The 20,949-nt window shown below is 44.5% G+C and overlaps 1 protein-coding gene across 1 annotated transcript in view; it reads left to right on the forward strand.

Moving 5' to 3' along the window:
• The first annotated feature begins 8,676 nt into the window (after positions 1-8,676).
• Positions 8,677-20,949, forward strand: part of OLFM2 (olfactomedin 2) — a 1,082,596-nt gene continuing 1,070,323 nt past the window's right edge. Inside the window, exon 1 of the mRNA XM_086959048.1 lies at positions 8,677-9,459. Coding sequence (XP_086815174.1) covers positions 9,355-9,459 — 105 coding nt within the window. The 5' untranslated portion in view covers positions 8,677-9,354. The remainder of the gene's footprint in view (positions 9,460-20,949) is intronic.

The raw sequence follows: 20,949 nt of genomic DNA on the forward strand, positions 1-20,949 counted from the left end.
GCTGTGCAAAAACGTGTCACCCACTTGAACTATCTGGTTAAAAAAAGTGCTAAGTGCCACAAAGTGAAAAAATAATAAAACACAAATTAAAGGGGTTAGGATGTAAATGTAAATGTAAAACAAGGAAAATATTTTTCATCTGTGCTTGTGCACTATTTCATTTTATAGGAATAAACAGGCGCTATTACAGTACATCAAATATTCAGATACACTCACTCTCCCACTATAAAGAACTATAAAAATCTTCACTTGCATTAAGTCCTGCAGGTGTCTTTGTATCAAGTTCCAATATGTATCTCGTTTCCAGGAGACGAAGTTGGGCCTCATGATTACCTCCCCTTCTCAGAGGGGGAATAAAGTCAATTACAAAATACAGTAGGTGTGCTGGGTTGCTATCATGGCTCTCCTCAAAGTGCCTAGCCACTCAATAGGCTTGATCCTTATTTGTAATTGCCCTTCTGTGCTGGAGTATCCAGTTGTGGGCTGGGAGCTTGGTGCTGCCTATGTATCTGGCAAAATCAATGCCCCTATGGTTGACCATTTCATGAAACTAAAGCACAAACATACTGAGTTTTCATGGTTTATCGTAGAAAGGATTACTTCCTCAAGGAGGGGTGGCAATGTTGAAATCAAACAAAAAAACAGAGAACAGTGGTACATTTCTACCCTTGACACTGTAAATAAGGGTCTTAACACCAAAGAAGACTGGATGAGAATAGCGGTGTAACAAACCTATTTCTCTGTTCATGTACTATGATGTTAGTTCTAGAAATGGTTATAATTATAATTATAGCTACAATTATAATGGCACATATAAGCTCTCATACTCTGAATAGGGTTATTAATAGTAGTAATGAGACTATCATTGCAAATTATAAATGGCATGAAGGACCCACCCAATAATGCTTGTACCTCCACGATAATATCGACGCTTACAGCGTTTCAGATAAATGCGATATCGGTATGGAACAGCCCGACCCTGGTGCACATTGAGCGCAATAGGATGAAATAGATCAATCCGCGCGTTGTAGATCATGGTATTGTTCCACAGACCTGAATACTAAATAGTTGGACAAATAGACCATAATAAGTCATCTGGTTTTAGATAAGAGCAAATGGATTGCCATTCTGGTAACTTACATAAACAGATTTTATAAACAGGGTTTAGTCGATCATTCATAATCACTATATAGCGAGTGTTTACGCTTAATAAAACTTTTGCAATGAGCAAGCACACTTAGCAACAGATGCAGATAGCCATTCTGGCAAATTCACATAAATGGATTGTCCAATCTGCGTTCAAGTTTGTCACTCGAAAACATTATATAGCAAGTGTTCATGTTGAATAATGTTCATGTTGAATAAAGCTTCTGTTCTGAAAAAGTAAATTTCGCCACGGGTGTACTCTTGGGGCAATGACGTCAATTGGTGACGCATTTAAATATGGCCCGGCTCAGAAACAGAGTCCTTCTTTGATGTTGTCCGCGATCTCGCAGACGCGGAAGGGGGACCCGGGAGCGCCGGCTGTTGGACGGTAGACAGCATGCTCGACCGTGTAGTTAGGCTAAACATATAGCCGACTATTTTCAATCGAATATTTCTATTCGTCTTTTGAGTAACGTTGTTCCCGTTTAAAGCGTGGCTATTTAGACAGCACCTTTAGCCCCAATAGAGGCTGTGTTCGCTCACTATTGCTAATACAACCTCATCTTTCCGCTGCAATGCGCGGCCATGCAGATGACATTTCGAACCCACACTTTCTACGGCCGCGAGAGTATGGAAAGTCTGCAGGAGTTCGTAACAGAAATTCATAGACCGAGTATTAAGACTAGGTGCAAAAAAAAAGGGTATTATAAGACCAACACGAGACTGATAGAACCCATTTATCTTTTCTTGTCCCCATCGCGATGTAGCCATGAGCGATACTTACCCGGTGTTGGAAAAGAATCTCGCGTGCCACCGGTCCCCCAGTAAACAGGTGAGCATTGACACCAGTGGGGCAACGGGCATTAGGGCAGCATTTTACAATATAGCCTTGTAATCACCTTTAATACTTTTTTTAAAGGTGTGGGATTCACCGTCGTAGAACGATTATCGATCCATATGGTGGAACAACGGTGTTAATCAACAGACACAATACCTAGAGGTAAAAAAGTCTTTAACAATGCTGGGTAGAATAAGAATGATGTCCCTTGAAATGTAGGGAGTAGAAGCTAAACGAACTTCTCTTTCAACAGGGGTAAACCGGACTGCATAGAAAATTGTTTTATGATCCAGTGACAAAAAATCACGCAACACAGAATCAAGATTGTCTATGCCTACAAGTTACCCTACAGGTACCATCTAGACCTAAAATAAAGAATAACAATGTAAAACAATCCAAATGATTTTGATTCTGGAGGATTTCCCCAGAGAATTAATTGGCTGCCTCATATTATTTTTTGACAGCTTGGGGAATTGTGAAACATTGACACAACCTCATTCAAGATTTTAATCCAACAAATAGGTCACCCATGTGCGTTTGCACAGGTGAGTTATCCCTTAATTATTAAAGAGGGAGTGAATGGTATGAGAGTGTTTTATAGTAATGCATGATATGGAATAGTAGTAGTGATGTGCATTAGGGATGGATGTGAGTGAAACATTCACAATGTAAGAAATGTTAAAATAAATTGTAGGGTTAAAAACAGGCTTTTTTATGTCAAATTGAAAATGTTTGGAGTTACACATGGTAACACAAGGTAACACAAGGTAAAGCCCTTGTCTTCTCAAAAAAAACGATACCTAATAGGCAACTATGTGGGAGCTCTTTTTTAGCAAAGAACGTCTATAATGTATTCAGAAGGGACAGAGTATGTAAAGAAATGGTTTATCTCTGCATTACGTGACTCTTTAGGATAAGGAGAAACGAATAGCTATTGTCCTGAAGAAGGAGGCTACAAGCAGCGAAAGCCTCCGAAACGCGTTGACGCATTGTGCATTTGTTACATTTGGAAGTGGCCAACAAACTATTGGAAATAGGGAAGGGAATCCCTACCCCATGTTGCCCATAGAGGGTCTGAATTAACAACAATAAGACAAAGTTTACTGTCTTTCATCTTTTTCTCCTGCACTATTACATGCAAAGTGTTTTTAACTGTATTTCTGTCTCTTTGTTTTTTTTTAAAAATGATGAAATGTATATTATATATTGATTGTACCTTTATGGAATGATTTTTAAGATGCAAATAAATAGTCTGCTTTGATATAATTAGTGTTTCTTGCGTGTAAGTGTTTCACTAGATGGAGCGATCTGTTTAGATCTCATGTGGGGATTCTGACTCAGTAGAGCGATTGAATGAGTTTGACATTGTTTCTTCCAAAAGGAAAAACTCTTTTTACTTCACAGTAAGTTGGCGCTCTATTTCCTTTTGGGTTATACTGAGCCCCTCTCCTTTTGTTTAAGACTATGTTTCTTAAGCCACAAAGACACTCCAGCACATATAATTCCTACTCTGTCTTACAAGTCAGTCTTTTACTGATAAGTATAGGGTCTGACTTGAATGAGGTTGTGTAGCTTATTTTGTTGTCTGCAAACTTACAAGCTTTGCACGTCGGGCATTTGGTGAATCCTTTATGTGAGGTGGTAGGGGATCTAGTTTCTGGGCTATTTTTGACAAGACTGTGACTGATAGACCTAGCTTTTCTGAATGTCAGTTCCAGTTTTTTAGGCAAGTATTTGCCCATAATAGATCACTACGTACCAGGCTCCAGTTTTTATTTAATATTTTTCTAAGGGCTTGATGCTGCTTGGTGTAGGTTAAAATTACTCTACAAGATTTTTCTGAATGATCTGAGACTATGTTCTGATGGCTAGTTCTAATAGCAAGAGCCTGGTTTCTGGTAAGTATCCTGGTTTTGTTTATGGCCCTGTCAATGACATCCAGAGTATATCTTCTTTCCAGGAATCTCTGTTTACTGGCTAGCTGTGCCATTTGACAATCTTCCTCACTGCTGCAACTACGCCTCACCTGTAGTATCTCCCCATATGGGATGCTCTGTATCAAATGGCACAGGTGATGGCTCGTGGCATGCAGCAGTGACTTGCCAGCCGTGGGTTTGCTGTATAATCTGGTGGCAATGTTATCATCCTTAATGTAAACCTCCATGTCAAGGAAGTAAACTGAACATTTACTGATGTTTGCCATGAACGGGAGGTTCAAATGGTTGTCATTGATCTGTTCAATAAACTGGAGAGCATGTGTCTCAGAACCCCTTCAGATTATATAGATAGGATCCGACAAAAAGAAATGCTCGACTAGGCGGACCAGAAGAGGAGGCTGGCACAAGCACCAGCAACGCATCGCCAAGACTAACCAGGAGGAAACGGGGAGCCAGGCGTCTATAATAAATGCTGATTGAGGATTTAGCGTAATTATAGGGTATGGTTGTACTGCTTTACTGTGTAATACACTCCTAAAAACTGTCTTGGGTTCAGTCAGGCTCATTTGCAAAACCTTAAGCTCAAACCCTTGGTAGCTCTGCAGGAAGGCTTAAATAAAGGAACAAGTGTAAAGCATTTAACAGTACAAATCAACGAAATAAGAAAGCCACACGACACGAAAAAAAATCCAACACCAATTTATAAAAAAGAATTACATTTTTATTAATTTTTAGAGACAAGATGAGCAAAGTCCACCAGAGGGTTCCAGTTATACAGATTCTGTAAGAAAAAGTCAATCTCAGTGTAACAGCAAACAAACAATGGTAACGGGAACATTTATAAACATTTGAAAAGTTTGTAAGAGTTGAGTTGTGTATTCTGACCCGGCTTCTGTGACTAAATCCAACAGAGAAAATGTCTGAAAGGGCCAATAAGGAGTATTTGGACAGTTACCTGGTCAACAAAGCAGTATCCAGTCCAGTTACTAACTTTACAACATGACCACCTTAGACTTCACGGGAATGGTCCTGATGCAACAGATGCAGGAAATGGAAGATGCTCTAGGATTCTCTCAGAGCTGTCAATCAATACGGATTCCTTTTCGATTATTCCATGGCTCTGGAGAGGTCAATTTTGGCCAGAACAGTTGGGTCCCTCGAACACCTCTTTAAAACAGTATAAGTCTAGATGTGGCTGGACTACCTGTCTCCGTACACAGTGGACCAAGTAATATCCTTTGATGGAGTCTAGTGTCCCTCTTGGACAACCAATCTTGAATCTGATGACACTTCCAGGTCTGGCAGACTCAGGCATGTCGAGGATTGTCTCTTGGAACGTCCAGCAGCAGTCAGTGGAGATTCTTCTGAAGTGGCTGCTCACTTGCCGGGTTGGGCTACTTCAGCTTTGTTGTCACTGGTGCTGATTCCAGGGGGTCAGCCAACTGACCCTTAGAATAACGTATTTAGTCTAGGGCATGAATGTTCCCTAAGCTAAGAGCCACTGGCACAGTCCTCCCTTTGCTAGATCAAGGTGTGGTAGGTAGAGTCCAACAGACAGTGCAGCCTCTCTCTGCTGGGTCCAGGAGTCAACAGGGCAGTCCTTCTTTTGTCCTTCAGTTATGCCACTTTATGAGGTTCAGGGTGCTAGGGGTACTATGGGGAATGATGCATCACTAGTAAATGGGATACCAGGTCCCCTCCTTCTTGGGGATGACTTTTCGGCTATATGTGACCTTTAGCGATCCCAGAGTGTACTATTCTGCCAACTCTCAAGATCTTGGGACCCTTACTCCTGATGTTAAGAGCTTGATTGCCCACCCTAGAGGTGTGGTTAACTGTGGGCTACATGCCCATGGGAAAAACGCCTTGGGCACTGGTCTCCCCTCTCTGTCCCCACCGCGAGCCTGTCTACCTGAACAAAGGGGAGCCCCTCAAAAGAGTGATCACTTTTTACCCACCAAAGATGGCTTTGCCTTTGAAGTTTGTCTTTGGGCTTCCTTAGGGGAAATGTACATATATTGTTAAGGGTCGTGGGGGCTTTGTGATTAGTTTAAATGGCAAAGACGAACTAGCAGTGTTGCTTATGTCCTTCCAATCTGCAGTGGCAGGCTGGGAGCCATTTTGTACCTTGTCACACAGAGGGTGGCACAATCTGTGCTGCAACCCTGGGTGGACACTCTGTTTTACATTTTCTGGGCACCCTGGGTACCATATACTAGGGATTTATAAGTAAGTCAGTCTCTCTAATTGGAGATAGCCAACTCGACATACACTTTGTAAGGGGTTAGAATACTGTCACTGAGGTCTGATTAGCAAGCTTCAGTGCACTCTTAGAGTTAAATTTTCTAACACATGGGGAGGTAGAGTGATTCGTCCAGAATCACATGATTTTGAGCAATGCCTGTGATTCGAACCTTGTGACAAAATTTAGCTAGCAGTGTTACCCAATCATAATTTCCATCAGAGCTGACATTTGGAAATCTCATTTGCATTGCCTGTACGCCCAATGGGCACCATGCCAAAGGCTCTGTGATTTCAAAATGGCTTCACCAAGGTTTTGTGGACCACATCTTATCCAATCATTTTAAAGAATCAAACACCTGAGGGCCAGGAAAGTGGAAGTCACTCTCCCACTGGGGAGGGTCCAGATTTGTATGCATCTCTCACCATGGTCTCCAAGACCTGGTGGCTTCTCCTATCTTGCATCATCTTGCATCATCATGGTGCTGTTCAAACTTGATCTACGGAAAATTGCCTCTCCTCTAGGTGGGATCTGAAGCGGCTTGGCATGCAACTGCAGTGTGTCTTCACTTAATCAGTTGAATTAACTGTGGAAAAGGTGTCCTTTCAAAAGTATCAGAATTTGTTCTTAAGAGAAGGCTGCAAAAATCCCAATTCAAAGTTTAATCATGAATTAAGGTTGTGATCTAAAATGTACAAAACTGTAGGGACTTAGATATGTTACGCAAGTCTGCAGATAGCTAATTCACATGGCTTTTACTGTGTATGTGAAATTTTTATTTTTCATAATCAAGCGAAATCTGCTGCTAGAGAAAGGTTTACGAGAAACCAATTTCATATTCATGAAATGTTGTCGTGTTGTAATGGTGTGCATAAAAAATGGTACAATTGAAGACTATCACCGGTTTTATATAGTTCACTCGCGTGGCAGCAAAGAGGCGGGTAAACCACAAATATTTTGGTACATTCGTGTATTTTTAAATGATGCTGTGCTTTAGCTAGGGTTGTGTTAACATCCTCGCCTTTTTTTTTTTTAGATATAGCAGGCAATTTATATGGAGAATTGTGTTTGTAAGTAAAATATAAGAGCTGGATAAAAATATAGAGGCTTAAGTGCACAAGGGGTATAAAAATATCAACAAACCATCGACAGTAGTTGCCAGTCGAAGGCAGGTGGTTTACTGTAACAGTTCACTGCTTTGGCGCCCATTCTCACATATTGGATTACTAAAAGAATTCTAACTGAACACATTGGCTATTTTGCGTCATTGCTTCTTGCTATGCGATCACTGTGGGTCAGAGGCGATTTAAGGTTGAAACTTTTGCAATGTATGCAAAATAAATACATCGTGCTCAATTTGGGTGGGATGCTTATCTTGGCGCTCGTGACTACAAATGCCCAGTTTATTTTCAAAATTGATTCATTTGTAATCTTGTTTTTAAAGACTGCAATTTACGGATTATCAGGGCTCAGAAGCACCGACTGTGCCACCAAGATTACACAGGCTGTAAATGGGAACGAGTGGAGCCGCTCTGATTTTACCGATACTAATTTAGCCGTTAGACTACGCACACCTGGTCCGAAATTTGCACTGATTAATTCTCCCATCTTTTACTAAGTAGCTTTTTTCTCCCCATGCTGCCCTATAGCGTGCATTTGTAATGCACATTTTCATTTCTAGCGGCATCTAGCCGCGGGACAACATATATTGAATATTACCCCTCTTGGTTGTGTGTATTTTATCGACACCAAAGGATGAAAGGCTGAGAGAACCCGTCGAGATTCTAATGAGTGTGACCATGAAGGAAAACACTGCACTCTAGATTGGGTGAATTATTGCCCTGTGCCGCGAGAACTGGCAATAACGCAGCACCCAGGCAGTTGGGAGGTTTGAATGCGTAGCTGCTGGGGAGAATTAGTAAATATTTGAAGGCGAGTGGTTGTACCTCTCGTCTCTGCTCCCCCTGCTGGTCAGGCTGGTCATTGCAGTACACACTTCCATTATTTTTGTTTGCCTGTGATACAGTGCTTCGTACCACGTGAGTGGTGTCAGCTGTGTGAACCACTTCCTCTACACCCTAGTAGATAACACTACTGCCTACACCCTTTCCTATGCCTCTGATCTGCCATTCCCACCCCCTCCCCTGAGGGCCTCTTTCCTAGACTCCCGAAGCCCTCGTCCCCAGTAGAGGAACAGGTGACAGATGTGCCCCCGCCTCCCTCTATCTCTCAGTCAGGATAGCGCCTCCATCGCAGGGTACCACGAGGAGGAAGGGTCCTGGCAGAGGATGCTCTGAGCAAACAGGAAGGAGAGACATTCGTTCTGTCCAAGAGAAGAGGGGACAGGAAGAGCAGGAGCCGAGTGTCCTTCGACAAAACGCAGCCGCACCACTTCCCTGGGAGCGAACGAGGGGTGGGCGCGGAGTCTTTCCAGGGGGATTCAGCATCCCTTCTGTGAGGAAAGGGAAGGGACGGGAGGCGAGCATCTCTGGAGGGGGTAGCAGCAGCACCCCTTCCTTGCAAGAGGAAAAGAAACGGGAAGCTGAGACTTGGCATCTCTTGGTGACGGCAGCCACAGCAGCAAGGGAGAGGGCAGGATCTGGGCATCTTTGGGTACCAGCAGCCCCTCTCCGCACGAGAAGGAACAAAAGAGACACATTCTGAACATCTCTGGGTGTCAGCATAAGACGAGGGAGGCAGGAGCTCATCTTCAATGGATGGGGACAGAGGCAGCAGCGCACCATCATCCATTCGAGAGAGAAGGGGACAGAAAGGCAGGAGCTGAGCATCTCTGGGTACCAGTAGCCCCTCTCTGCACAAAAAGGAGCAGCGGGGGAAGGCGCTGAACACCTCAGCTTGGAAGAAGACGGGAGCTGGGCGGCAGAAGCTGCCTCTCTGGATGGAGGCGGGAGGCGCGGTGCTTCTCTGCAAGAGACGAGAGAGAGGGCAAGGCAGCCGCTGATCACCTCTGCATTGGGGAGAAGGAGCAGCCCGACCCTGCTAGAGAGGAGGGAACAGGCACGACAGGAGCTGGGCAGCTCTGCATGGGGACAGCAGCCCGGCCCTCCAAGAAAAGGAAGAACAGAGCGGGCACAGCAGCCGAGGCGAGGGGAAGGCGCCCAGCTGGCCAAGGATGCTCCTGTGAGCGCCTCGGATAAGAGGGTGCGCAAGCAGAGGCGCTGGGAGTGGGAATGGAGGGCCACCCCGTTGGATTACAAGCTTGGCTCCGGTACTCCAGGATGCAGCTTTGTGTTGACATTGTACTGCTGCTGGTGTTGCAAGCCCAGCTGGGAGAGGTAGGTGGAACTGTGTTGAGTGTGCAAGTGTGCGTTTCTCTGTCTCACCAACCAGCCCTCCTCATGCAGCAGGCTTTGTATCGCCGTGGACAGCGGCCCTCAGTTTCGTGTTTGCGGCGGCGTCAGAGTGAGGGAACAAGGGGAGAAGTCAGTGAGAGCTGCCATGTGGCTCGACGCCAGGCACTGACAGCGGGCATGGTTGGGAGGCGCGCACTCGAATTCGTGGGTGAGGCCGAGGGGTTCATCATAGGCTACCTTGACACAGGAGGCTCCACCCCTTCTGTTACGTCCTATCATTTGAGCGCGTGGACCATGTGGATGTGGCCTAGTGTTTACAGAACATATAACCCCGTTTTCCTCACTTGTCAAAATGTGTGATTTTCTGCGGATGCGCGAGTGCCTGTCCATGTAAACTAGGGGTTAAGCAAGTATTACACCCCTGCTACAGTTTCCTTGCCCTAAAAAAGTGGAAGCTAATGAAACTCAGGCTAACGCCTATAGGTCACCCTTCATAAAAAGCAAACATTGGCACTCTTCGCTGGGGAAGTGGCTGGCCACAGACACACCTCTAATTAGCCACAGTGGCGGCTCCTGCAGTGGGGACTATACCTCTGAGGCAGGTGTTCTGCTTGCCTGGAATTGTTCTTTGCTGAGGGTGAGGCCTTGCCAAAGGGTGTAACCTAGATCCCTGCTGACCCTGCGACGCAGGGTGGAGGGGGGGGTGTGGGGGACTGACTGACAACTCCCCAGGGAGAGCCCAAACCTTTAGCAGACCTCATAAAGCCCAAGGTCAATGAATATCTGTGAGATATACTTGACTCGGAGCTCCCTCCACACGTTCTGCAGGGGCCCTAATCATCTTGCATTTCGCCACTAACCATAAACATATTGTAGTAATGAAACAATCACCCAATACACCATAGGGCCTTAATACCATTGGCAGGACATGATCTGACACAAACATTGTATCTTTATTGTTTAAAAAATGTAGGCTCATTTAGAGATAATATTAGAAAAATATACACTGAATGGAGCAATACTTTCCACCCAATGTTTAGGCCATAAAATGCATGTAAGGCGACATTTTCCATTAATGATGTTCTGACCCGGCCACACAAAGGACAATTTAAAATAAAATACACACATAATGTTTCCTACGAACCTGACTCGAATTTGTTACTTTTAAGTAGAAAATATAAAATTTGGTGTTTTAAGATAAGCAAACTGCAAGAGTCAGTCTGGACTACAGTAGTGTTCAAGTAAAAGATTTGTACAAAAATGGAGCAGCGTGGATTTAAAAACGTGTTTGTTGAAAAGAAGAGATGAAGGATAAGGAAGATGTATTATAGCAAGATGGTGCTCTGTTTCTTCAGTATCAATTGAAGTTTTACCATATCAGAAACCATAGGTATGCACTTATAATTGAGTTTTCTTGCTTAAGGAAGACTATGCAGAGGAGCCGGTGTAGAGGCGAAACATGTTGAGTTTGCTATCTTGATTTAGGACTGTGCAAGTTGTACAAGGATGTATAGACACTACAATTCGTACTTTTTGTTTGCAGATTACTTTCCTTTTTGATTGCTCCTTCAAATTTTCTGTGCTTCGGAGAAGTTAGAAATATGTCTAGGTTTTTATGGAGTTTAGGTACCTCATTTAAAATATATGGATACTGTTGCTGATTCTGGACTAGGTTGGTGTGCCGCTCTATTGAACGTGTCCAATCAATGTCCTCCATGCTATGAGGACGGTCTATCCTTTCCCTCGTTGATGGAGGTATGACAGGGGACAGAGGAAGTAGTACAATGTCGGTTAGTTGGATACTGTACAATTGACTGTATATAAGTTATTGACTATTTCCAGTGTCCACCATAATTTCAACAATTGCTGTCTCAAGAATGATGCTCTCAAATGTATGCAATTTAGATGCACTGCCGTGAAATATATTCCCTTTAAAAAACTTGTTTGTGGGCATAATTTTAATATGTGTCACCTTTATTCCTAAAGGAGCACATACATAGTAGGATGAAAAACATTTTTTGGGCATAAGTAAAAAGGAAAAGCATATTAGCAAATAAGTGATGAACAAAATAAAGAAAAGGGCCTTGTAGTTTGATATAGGTATTGACTGTTTCCTCAGGTATGCACGCCTCGCATCCCTGAACAAAGCAATGTTTGTGCACGTGCAATGTGGGGAAGTAAATTGGTAGGCCGGGCCGTTTATTTCTCACAGGGGGCCGCGTGAAGTCTGTACGTCCAAGCCATTGGTGCACCATAAGATGATGGGACCAAGAACTTGCACTTTTTTTCCTAATGGAATTGCAAAGAGCCATTTTCATAAGTCAGCCTGACAAGTGCCAAATGAAGGGTTGTGCCATGCACGCGCATTGGGCAGGCCATGTGCAGTGCATGCAACACAGCACTTTGCAACTCTTTGAACGGATGTCAATTGTTTGCACTATAGGGATATCGCGTGTAATTATTTTGAAAGTGTCGACTTATTTGTTTTGCAAAGTGTCAGCTTGACGCCTGAGACACTAAAAGTGAACCCTCTGGCCTACCACAACGCTTCCTCGAGGCGGGGTGGGTTCATAGCACTTATGCGGGTACAGTATAACAACTCCTGGGGTCGGAGGCTCGCAAATCACAAATACTAATAGTTACTGGGTTCAGTACCTCTTTAGAGGGGAGAATGGGCTCCTCATGACGCCAAGCTGTAAGTGTAAAATTAATATTTCTGTGAGAAAATTTTTAATTCCAGTACGCTTTGGCAGGCTCTAATTAGAGGTTTTTATGAGTTCTGAGAAGCACGCGCGGCGCGCTAACGGTTTTGTCTCCGTGTCTCTTTCCCGCTGAATGAGGACTGAGGGAGCGAGTTTCCAGCCTCGAGTGTAGCTAAGGGAGCGATTTTTGTGGGCATCTCGAATCCTTCAACCAAACGGTTTGTAAGAGGTTCAGAGAACTATGAATGCGTAGCTGTTTTTCGCTGGGCGCCAGTAGAGCGCATGAGAGCTGCTAACATATGGTCTGTTTTCCTTAGCTTCCGGCGATGTCTCCCAGCCTGTATAAGTTTTCTCCCCAGTTACAATCTATTCATCTAAACCATGGGCCTCATTTATGAGGCTGTGCGTCACTTTTACGCCGCCGGTGCGTCACTTTTTGTGATGCACCAGTGGCGTAAAAAATGTGCCTTGTTGCGCCATATTTACAAAGTGACGCATCTAGGTAGATGTGTCACTTTGTAAACCCCTGCGCCACATTATACCTGCGCCAGGTATAATGTATGCAAGGGGGGCGTATTGCCGCAAGGAAGGGTCGTAGAAGTGACGCAGTGAAATCTATGAGATTTCATTGCGTCACTTTTAGGACGCTGTTGCGTAGAAATCTTGCGCCTGCCTCACAGCAGGCGTAAGACTGACGCAGGCCCTTTCACATGGGGTTTGCCCCATGTGAAAGGACGCATTGCTGGAGTTGCGTCACTTTTGTGACACACTCCAGCAATGCGTCACTTTTGCGCTTACAGATACGTCAGAAATGCTGACGTATCTGCAACTCCTTGCGACATGATGCGTCATACATTAAATATGACGCATCAGGAATGTCGCAAGGAATGCGCACTGAGAAGTGACGCATCGCTGCTTTCACGCAGCCATGCGTCATTTCTCATAAATGAGGCCCCATGTGTAATAGCTCGAGTGTGGCAGCACTTGTGAGTTCACTGAAGTGATCCACTGCAGTGGCAAGAGGGGCAGCCGTGGCCCATGCAAGGAAGAGCGGTGAATCGGTGGGGCAGGGCGGGGGGGAAATTTTGACGGACGATGAGGAGGGGAAATTAAATAAATAATGAATTTACCCTCGTCATTGTTTGTCGAAATACCCCCACCGCCCCACCGCTCTTACTTGCATGGGCCGCAGTGGAAGAGGGACCTCCCTTGCATCATGAGGAGGAGCCAGCGTTCTTTTTGAAAGCCGTGGTCTGCTCGTTGGAGGAGAGGTTCATACTGACCCAGGCGGCAAGATGTGTTACTTTTTGCACAGTAATGGTGTTGATCCAGTGGCACATGGCTTCTGATGGTCTGGCATGGTCAACATCATAATGCTTTTGAACCAGCAGATTAGTAAGGATGCCTTGAGCGGTAAAGCTGCCGCCAAGCCACAGGAAACAGCCATGTTGCAGATAGTGGGCACCCCCGGGACACAGCAGAAGCCGGCACTGGGGGTTTGGCAGTCCCCAGGGCCATTATTGGGTCTAGGAGGGGGCGGCCTTCCTCTTTTCTTGTATGAGGGCCTGCCCTGGGGAGGTGGAGGTCCGATAACACCCAGGAGGGGGCCTGCGCGGTCCTCCTCCCATTTTTAAAAACAGATTTTGGCCCTAGGGAGGTGGTTGTGGTCCCAGGCGGTCCGTGAGGCCCTCCCATTTGAAAAATTAAACAGCCCCGGGGAGATGGTTGTCTCTATGACACGGGAGGATATGCAAGGTCCGCCCCAATTTAATAACTATTAGACCAGAGGTGGTGGCGGTCCCCGGGGCTGAATGAGAGGCCACAAGGGCCTCCCCACATTGACTTTATGAATAGCCAAAGGGAGGTAACAGTCCCCGGGGGTGGTGCCATGCAGGCACATCCTGCATAATTAAAAACATGCATTGGTACAGCCAATAGGTCTCGTCTTTAGAACCTTATAAGTGCTTAGCCATGGAACAGTTGATGTTGTTGCACGATGGATATTGTGCTGCGTAACTAAATACTTATAAGGTCCCAAAAGCGAGGCCTATTGGCTATGCCAATGTTTGTTGCAAAAGTGTGCACATAAACACTTAAAGCCTGGTCAGCAGGAGTATGATACGTAGAATTCTAAAACCAGCAATAATAAAGGGTCCAGGAAAAGGAGAAAAATCATGGTTGGTCATGCAGAAAAGGCGGCTTTCCTACAGCTGTGTTGCGCCAACATCTGGAGAACAGTGCAATTCAGTTAGTAGCTTGTATGCGTTTAAGTGTAGCACAGACCTCAAGGGGTGTGAGTGTCCAGGCAAGTTTGTGCTGGATAGTGAGAGTGGATAGCCTGTAGCTATAGGAACTGGTTACTTCTAGATAGGGAGCAAATGTAGCGATCTGATAGGTCTGCTTGTGCAGTTAATTGTTGGATACAGAGAACTGTGGTTGGGAGATGGTATGGCCAGAGTGTAGAATCATAGCACTTAAAGTACTGGACAAACTGTGATTGAGTTACAGTGTCGACGGGATGCATGAATTGGGCAGAGCAATTATTTTTGTGCAGAGTGTGGGCCCTTTGCGTGCGCAATTACGGTAGTTTGAGTGTTTACAGCGCACTTAGTATGTGGTATGTGGACAAAATCCAGTGTGGGATTACAAGCCGAAGGCTCTGAGGAGTTGTGCTTGCATCAACCGGTATTGAATGGATGGCTATGCAATGTCATGAGGGGAATTATATTTGGCAGTTTCCCAGTAAATGCTAAAACTGCTTTTCAAAGATGCCACAGAACCAAGTGCTGTGTAACTAAGCATCGAAAATGCCAATTTCGGAAGGTTTTCATTTCCTTTTTGGCATCTACAGGTACGCTGGAGCATTCACGATAAAAGGGTTAATAGGGTAGCACACAACCATAACGTCATTAGTCAGAGCCAAAATTTCAACTTGACCCCCCTGTCCACTTCACACAGTTAAATGCAATCACTTGGTTTGTCCTTAGCCCAGTTCCAAACCTTTGTCAATTTCGACTCGTGGACAAACACAGCAATCTGAGAATGGCTCACACAGTAGCAGGGTGCTAGGTTTACATTTCTGACAAGCTAAAGAATGGTAGCTTGTGCTATTAAAGGTCAAACTGACACATCCTGCAGCACCCGTTTGATCTACAGCGCTGTAAAATAGAAACCTCTGTATTACGAGTTACTGGTATGTTCACGCTAGCTAACTGCAAGTCAGTCAGTGGCACTGCTGAGCACTGCTGACAACAAGTGTGTGCACACTAAACAGGCACAACGCTAGGGTTCATTGACTGCGCACGCGCAAACCGAAACTACACACGGATTAAAGGTAGGTTATTTTCCAAACACTTCTCGGATTTAGCAAAAAAAAAATCCCGGATCTTAAAAAGGGAGGGAATAATATGAAAAATTCCCAAATCTATATTGATAGCACTTTTGAAGTGCTCTAAAAGTAGATGCCAGTGTATTTTCAACGTAAAACAAAAAGGGGAAAGATGCCTCCTTTCGATTGAGCACGATCATTTCCTGGTCACTTCTTTCACAATAAACCAGGAAAGCTCTGCCTCCTTCTCCTTTCATTTTGTCTACTGAGAAAAGGTGATGCTAGTCCCAAGTTGGCGGGCCCGCCTGACCCTCGTGCCTTCGGTGCCAATGTTTGCACCCCTTGGCTTGCAAGCAGAGTTCGCTGACAGAGACATGCCCCCGGGCACCGCTGACTCACAGGCGCCATGAACGCAATGTAGCAACGTCCCCTTGCCAAATAGTAACGTATGCTTTTCAAAGTGGCGCGCAAAGGCGGCAAACTCCACACACGAGAAAGCCGACTCCATGTAGTGCTAATGCACTCTTGCACCAAGCGACACCAAGTTCATTTATTCACCAGCCCTCCGCATTCAATGTCAGCAGCAATCAGGTGTGGAATGGGGGAAATCGCTCGGTCGAATGAAATGCTTAAATTGGAAGGGCTAATGACACTGTGTTCGGAGATGATCTCTTGAGTTCTGTGCGGTGACTCCCCGTCCAAGATACTGCAGAAACTCGGGTGGCCATGAGACGGCAGAACCTGCCTGGCAGCTTTCAATTCGAGCAAAGAGGCCGTCTATGGGCCGGGCTCTTCCTGCTAGGAGCTGCTCGCAGACCTGCAAGGCGCAGGTGATTGTTTGCACTTCACCCGCCCAACGCGGACCACAGATCAAGACCACGAGGCGGCCTCACGGTGCGTTAACTTTAAGGGTGTGATATGGTATGAAGCTAGCTGCAAGGGGAACGCGCGTGTACTGCAAAAAAGCATGCACGTGATGCCAACATATATATATATCGGACATTACTAGACATCAACACCACGCTTTTTGTTATTATAACAACGAGGTACAGTGACAAAGTGATGTGTTAACGCAGGGATTACAGCCAAGGATGCAGTATAAGCAGCCAAGCCACTACGTCAGATCTATAGTTACACAGCTCCAATTTGTTTTGGAAGATATATTGCAGGCATTTTTCAACAAAATGCATTATTTTCACGCACAGATAAGGTCCAAAGATGGCTAACAACAGCTGACTTGATCGCTGCAAAGGGTTAGGACATTTCACAATGCTCTAAAAGCAAGCCGGTAATGTTTGTTTAAACAAGGCGTGCGGCCGCGAACGGGAGTTGTGTGTGCGCACGCGAAAGTGAAACTGATCACGGTCCAGATGGCGCCTCAAACGATGACAGCTGGGGGGTGAGCACATGCATGCACGCGTGAACGCAAACTCTAGGCCATCAAAAGCATGGAGTAGCACTTCGAATACCCCGCTTACTAAATGTCTCGCAGGGCAGCGCATGCGCTGGCTCAGGCGAGACCTAACAAGTGCCCTGGAGAGGTGGTGGTCCCCAGTGCTTTTACAAATCCTTGGGGGGCGGTCTCATGGGCCTCCCGCCTGTTTTTTTCCACTGGCCTGAATGCCCCAGGGATTTGACCAACCCGGGGGCTTCCTTGAAAAGAAGCTGGGAAGCCTGTGCTTCTTTTTTTCCGATTTTGCCAAAAATCTGCGGATCCACCCGCAAATTTGCTGCAAAATTGATTAAGATCAAATGTATTTGACCTTCAGTGGGGCCCCTGAGGGACCCCACCACCAGTTCTAGGTGGTCTGGGTAGGCCTACCCTGTCCCTCTTTCTTTCTTTTTTAATGGTTTTTGTGGGCTCAACTCAAACCGATGCCTAAGATGGTTGCCAACAGTTCCTGGTTGAAGTTTAGCATCCAATCAGATTACAGCATGGAGACTGTTGACTCAGTGTCACTAGATATACACATTTGATTTTCAGGTTATTATCTCCCAAAGTACTGAACAGATTTACTCCAAATCACGAAAAGCAGGCTCTGCGTACCAAAATCTAGCTTCCTACCAAATTTGGTGTAATTCAGTTCAGCAGTTCGGACTGTAGGCTTTTTCAAAGGTCCTTTCGGAATAAACATGGGAAATGCATGTTTCTAATCCTCCCACCCTTTTCTCATCCCCTGCTACACAAAACCCCTCTAAACCCTCCGGAACCCAGCTGAAGTACCGGGCAAGTGTTTTTGGTAAATTTCATGTAGATTGATCAACTGTAGCCAAAGATAAAAGCACCTGAAATTAAATCACCTTTTTGATAGAGACTCTGTTCTAACTATAACTACCTACTGGAGAATATATATATATATAGATTTGGAAATGCTTTATCAAGTATAAAGGTGGCCAGTATGGATTCGTTCTGAGGGGCAGATTTATGTCCCTGCTGATTTGCAGAGATGCGCCAGAACTCATAAATCTGCCCCTGAAGGTTTAATGTTCTTGTTCTTTTTTGAACTCTTCAGAAGGCTTCACTAGAAAACATTAGCTTAGAATGTGACCTCCTCCTTGCCCCACATTTCCTTTCTCCCCTCTATTAACTGAAGCTCCAGATGACATTTCCCTGTGCTGCCTGGAACAAAGAGATTAATTGCTAAAGTTGTTTCAGGTAGTAGAGGTGTTTGTAAGTGAAAGCATTTTCAGCGTTCCAATCCTGAACTGCAGAAACACATCTTCCCAAAAACTGAGACTTGTATGTCAAATTGTTAAAAGCGTCGGGACGCCAGGACAGACCTCAGAAATCTGGGACTGTCCAGGAAAATTTGTCACGCCATTGGCCCTAACACAAGCAAGGCATATGGGCCCCAAAGCACTGGTTTTGTAGTATAAACTGCTATAAATTGTGTGCTCTGGATCCCACTCTCTTCAGGGCCATGGTCCTCTGCATATGCTCCACTGGTGATAGCTGTGCTCTCTTCTTCAAAACCAGTCAAGTACCAACAGCTCTTTTTCAAAAGATGAACATGTCGTAAGCATTCAGAATGTTTTTTGATGCTTAATGCTTTCTTACATTCGGCCATCACGCAGACACTTCTCCCAAAGGACTAACTGAAAGGCAGAGAGATGAGGATTTGAGCAACCTCAAGTGATATTGTTGACATAAACACCAGTCAGAAAGGAAGGATTGCATCTACCCTGGGTGATCCTTTGCACCCCATTTTGCTAGGTAAACCATTAGGAGCTCACAATTGACTGTGTCATGTACTGTGGGTCAGTGAAGGATTATCAATTTCTGCTGACCTTCCATCGACGATGAAAGTAAATGGTCCCTTTTGAAAACCTAGGCAGACCTAGGGCCCCATTTACAATGAATTGGAGTAGGGCAGCACCGCAAGTGTTCTGCTGCGTGCCCTACGCCAAATCGAAAGTGCAGGAATGCACTGTATTTACAAGATACAGTGCATTGCTGTCTTTTCAGCCTGCGCACAATATGGTGCCTAGCACTAATACAGGCTCCCTTGCATTATGGTGCAATGGTGCATGCATTTTTGGATTGTTTTTGTGCAGAAAAACGAGGAGAAATAAACATATTTCTCCTTTTACGCCTGCCCTGGGGGAGTGTACAGTTTTGACGCATTCCCAGGTTTACAGATCCTTGCAAACCTGGGAATGCGTGTAGCACGGGAACACCCACTGCAACACCCATGGAACACCCCCCTGACACAGTAAAAGGCAGCACAATGACTTACGCTACATTGCCTTACACCATATGTACAAGGCCATGAAAAGCCACTCATAGTGGCTTTGCATGGCCCCGAAGATATAGGTCTGCACTCTGTGCCACTGGAGCATCATTAAAAGTGACGCACCGGCGGCACATGGGGCTTGTAAATAAGCCCTGTAGTACCTTGATTGGCCTCAGTTAAGGATGTGCAAAAGTTGTTTAATGTGATTTCACCTAATTATGGAGAATTTTCTAAAAATGCATGAAAAATAACTCATAATTACATGAAATGCAAAACTAGCTTTTGGAGCTATATTTTAGCAAAAATGCATCCGCTCCATTTTGGATGTGAGGATCCATTTTGTGCTTACAAATAGTGCAAAAAAACACAAGCAACGCAAATATCAGTTGTTCACATCAGTCGTTCGTGTTGTGCTCGTGCGAGCATACTACATTTTTGCTGCGAATTGCTGTAATTGAGAGACGTGGCACAATAGTGTAATTTTAGGAATATCCTCTAACAAGTGTAAAGTGAAATTACTGAAATTATACCAGAGTAACAGACATTCCATCCACGCCTAATTTGAATCATTACTGCTGCTTGTTGAGAAGGTTTGTCTTCCCAGAAAGTTTCAAGTCATTATAACTTTTGAAGGCAGGTATGCAAATTCTTTAACATTTCGAAAATATTGCTACTTTGAAAGATAAGCAACAAAAAATATGTAACTTTTTAATGCAGACAAAATGCTTTATTATTTAAAAGTGCTGTAACTGTGGCAGTCAAGTCAGATATAAATCTAGCATTCAAACCATTCAAAAATATGTACAGGTTAAACTAATGTTTGCAACTTTTAAAACACTTTAGCTTTCTCACTGAAGGTTTGCATCTTTTCAAAAAGTAACTTTTCTAATACAGGCAAGATAAAGTTCTCTAAAAAACAGAAAATTCAGTAATTGTTCTACTGTAAAGTAGACAAAGGCCTAACTTTCTGAATGGCACGGAATTTACATAGAAGACAAAATGAAATACTGAAACATTAGGCAATACCGTAATCTCTGAAAAGTAAGGAGTTGAAAGTATATAGATTTTTGATTTTACTGTTATCTTTATACTTGCAAATCAGATGAATATCTGTGGCATTTTGGATTCACTGGTATTCTATTCTGAAGTCAAGTTAAAGCTTTTTCACTTTTTGAATGCACTGTAATGTTTCCACTGAAGGTAAAATGGAGCTTTGACACATTTTTAAAACATTGTTTCTTTGGCACTGAAATAAAGTAGGAAGTCTTGAGCCTCTATAAAAAATTTCAAACTTTGGAAATTAAAGCTCTTGAACTTTTTTAATTTGCTTTTATTTTGTGTCAGATGAAAGAGTTTTTAGGAGAAGGTGAGTGTCATAGACATACCATACTCATTCAGTCATTCAAGATAAAGGTCTGAAACATTTTGAATTTACTGTTATTCTACAATGAGGTCCAGGGAAAGATCTGTGACTTTTTCATGCAAAATACGTTTTGTACGCCGGGACCTCGATTTTCGTGACGCCCGATTACTGTGGCCGGCCCGCCTTTCTCTCTGGGGCCTCATCTGGGCCTTGTGACAGTGTCCGAAGACACGGAGGAGGTGTCCGCCCTGCCTGGCGTGTGCCATGACCAGGGACAGGGGAGGTGGCCCGCCTAAACATGGCCCTATCGACAAATTCACTGGGCCGAGTGGTGGCGCCGGGGCG

This window comes from Lissotriton vulgaris, chromosome 1_1 (assembly GCF_964263255.1).
Source record: "Lissotriton vulgaris chromosome 1_1, aLisVul1.2, whole genome shotgun sequence".
In the NCBI taxonomy this organism is placed as follows: Eukaryota; Metazoa; Chordata; class Amphibia; order Caudata; family Salamandridae; genus Lissotriton; species Lissotriton vulgaris.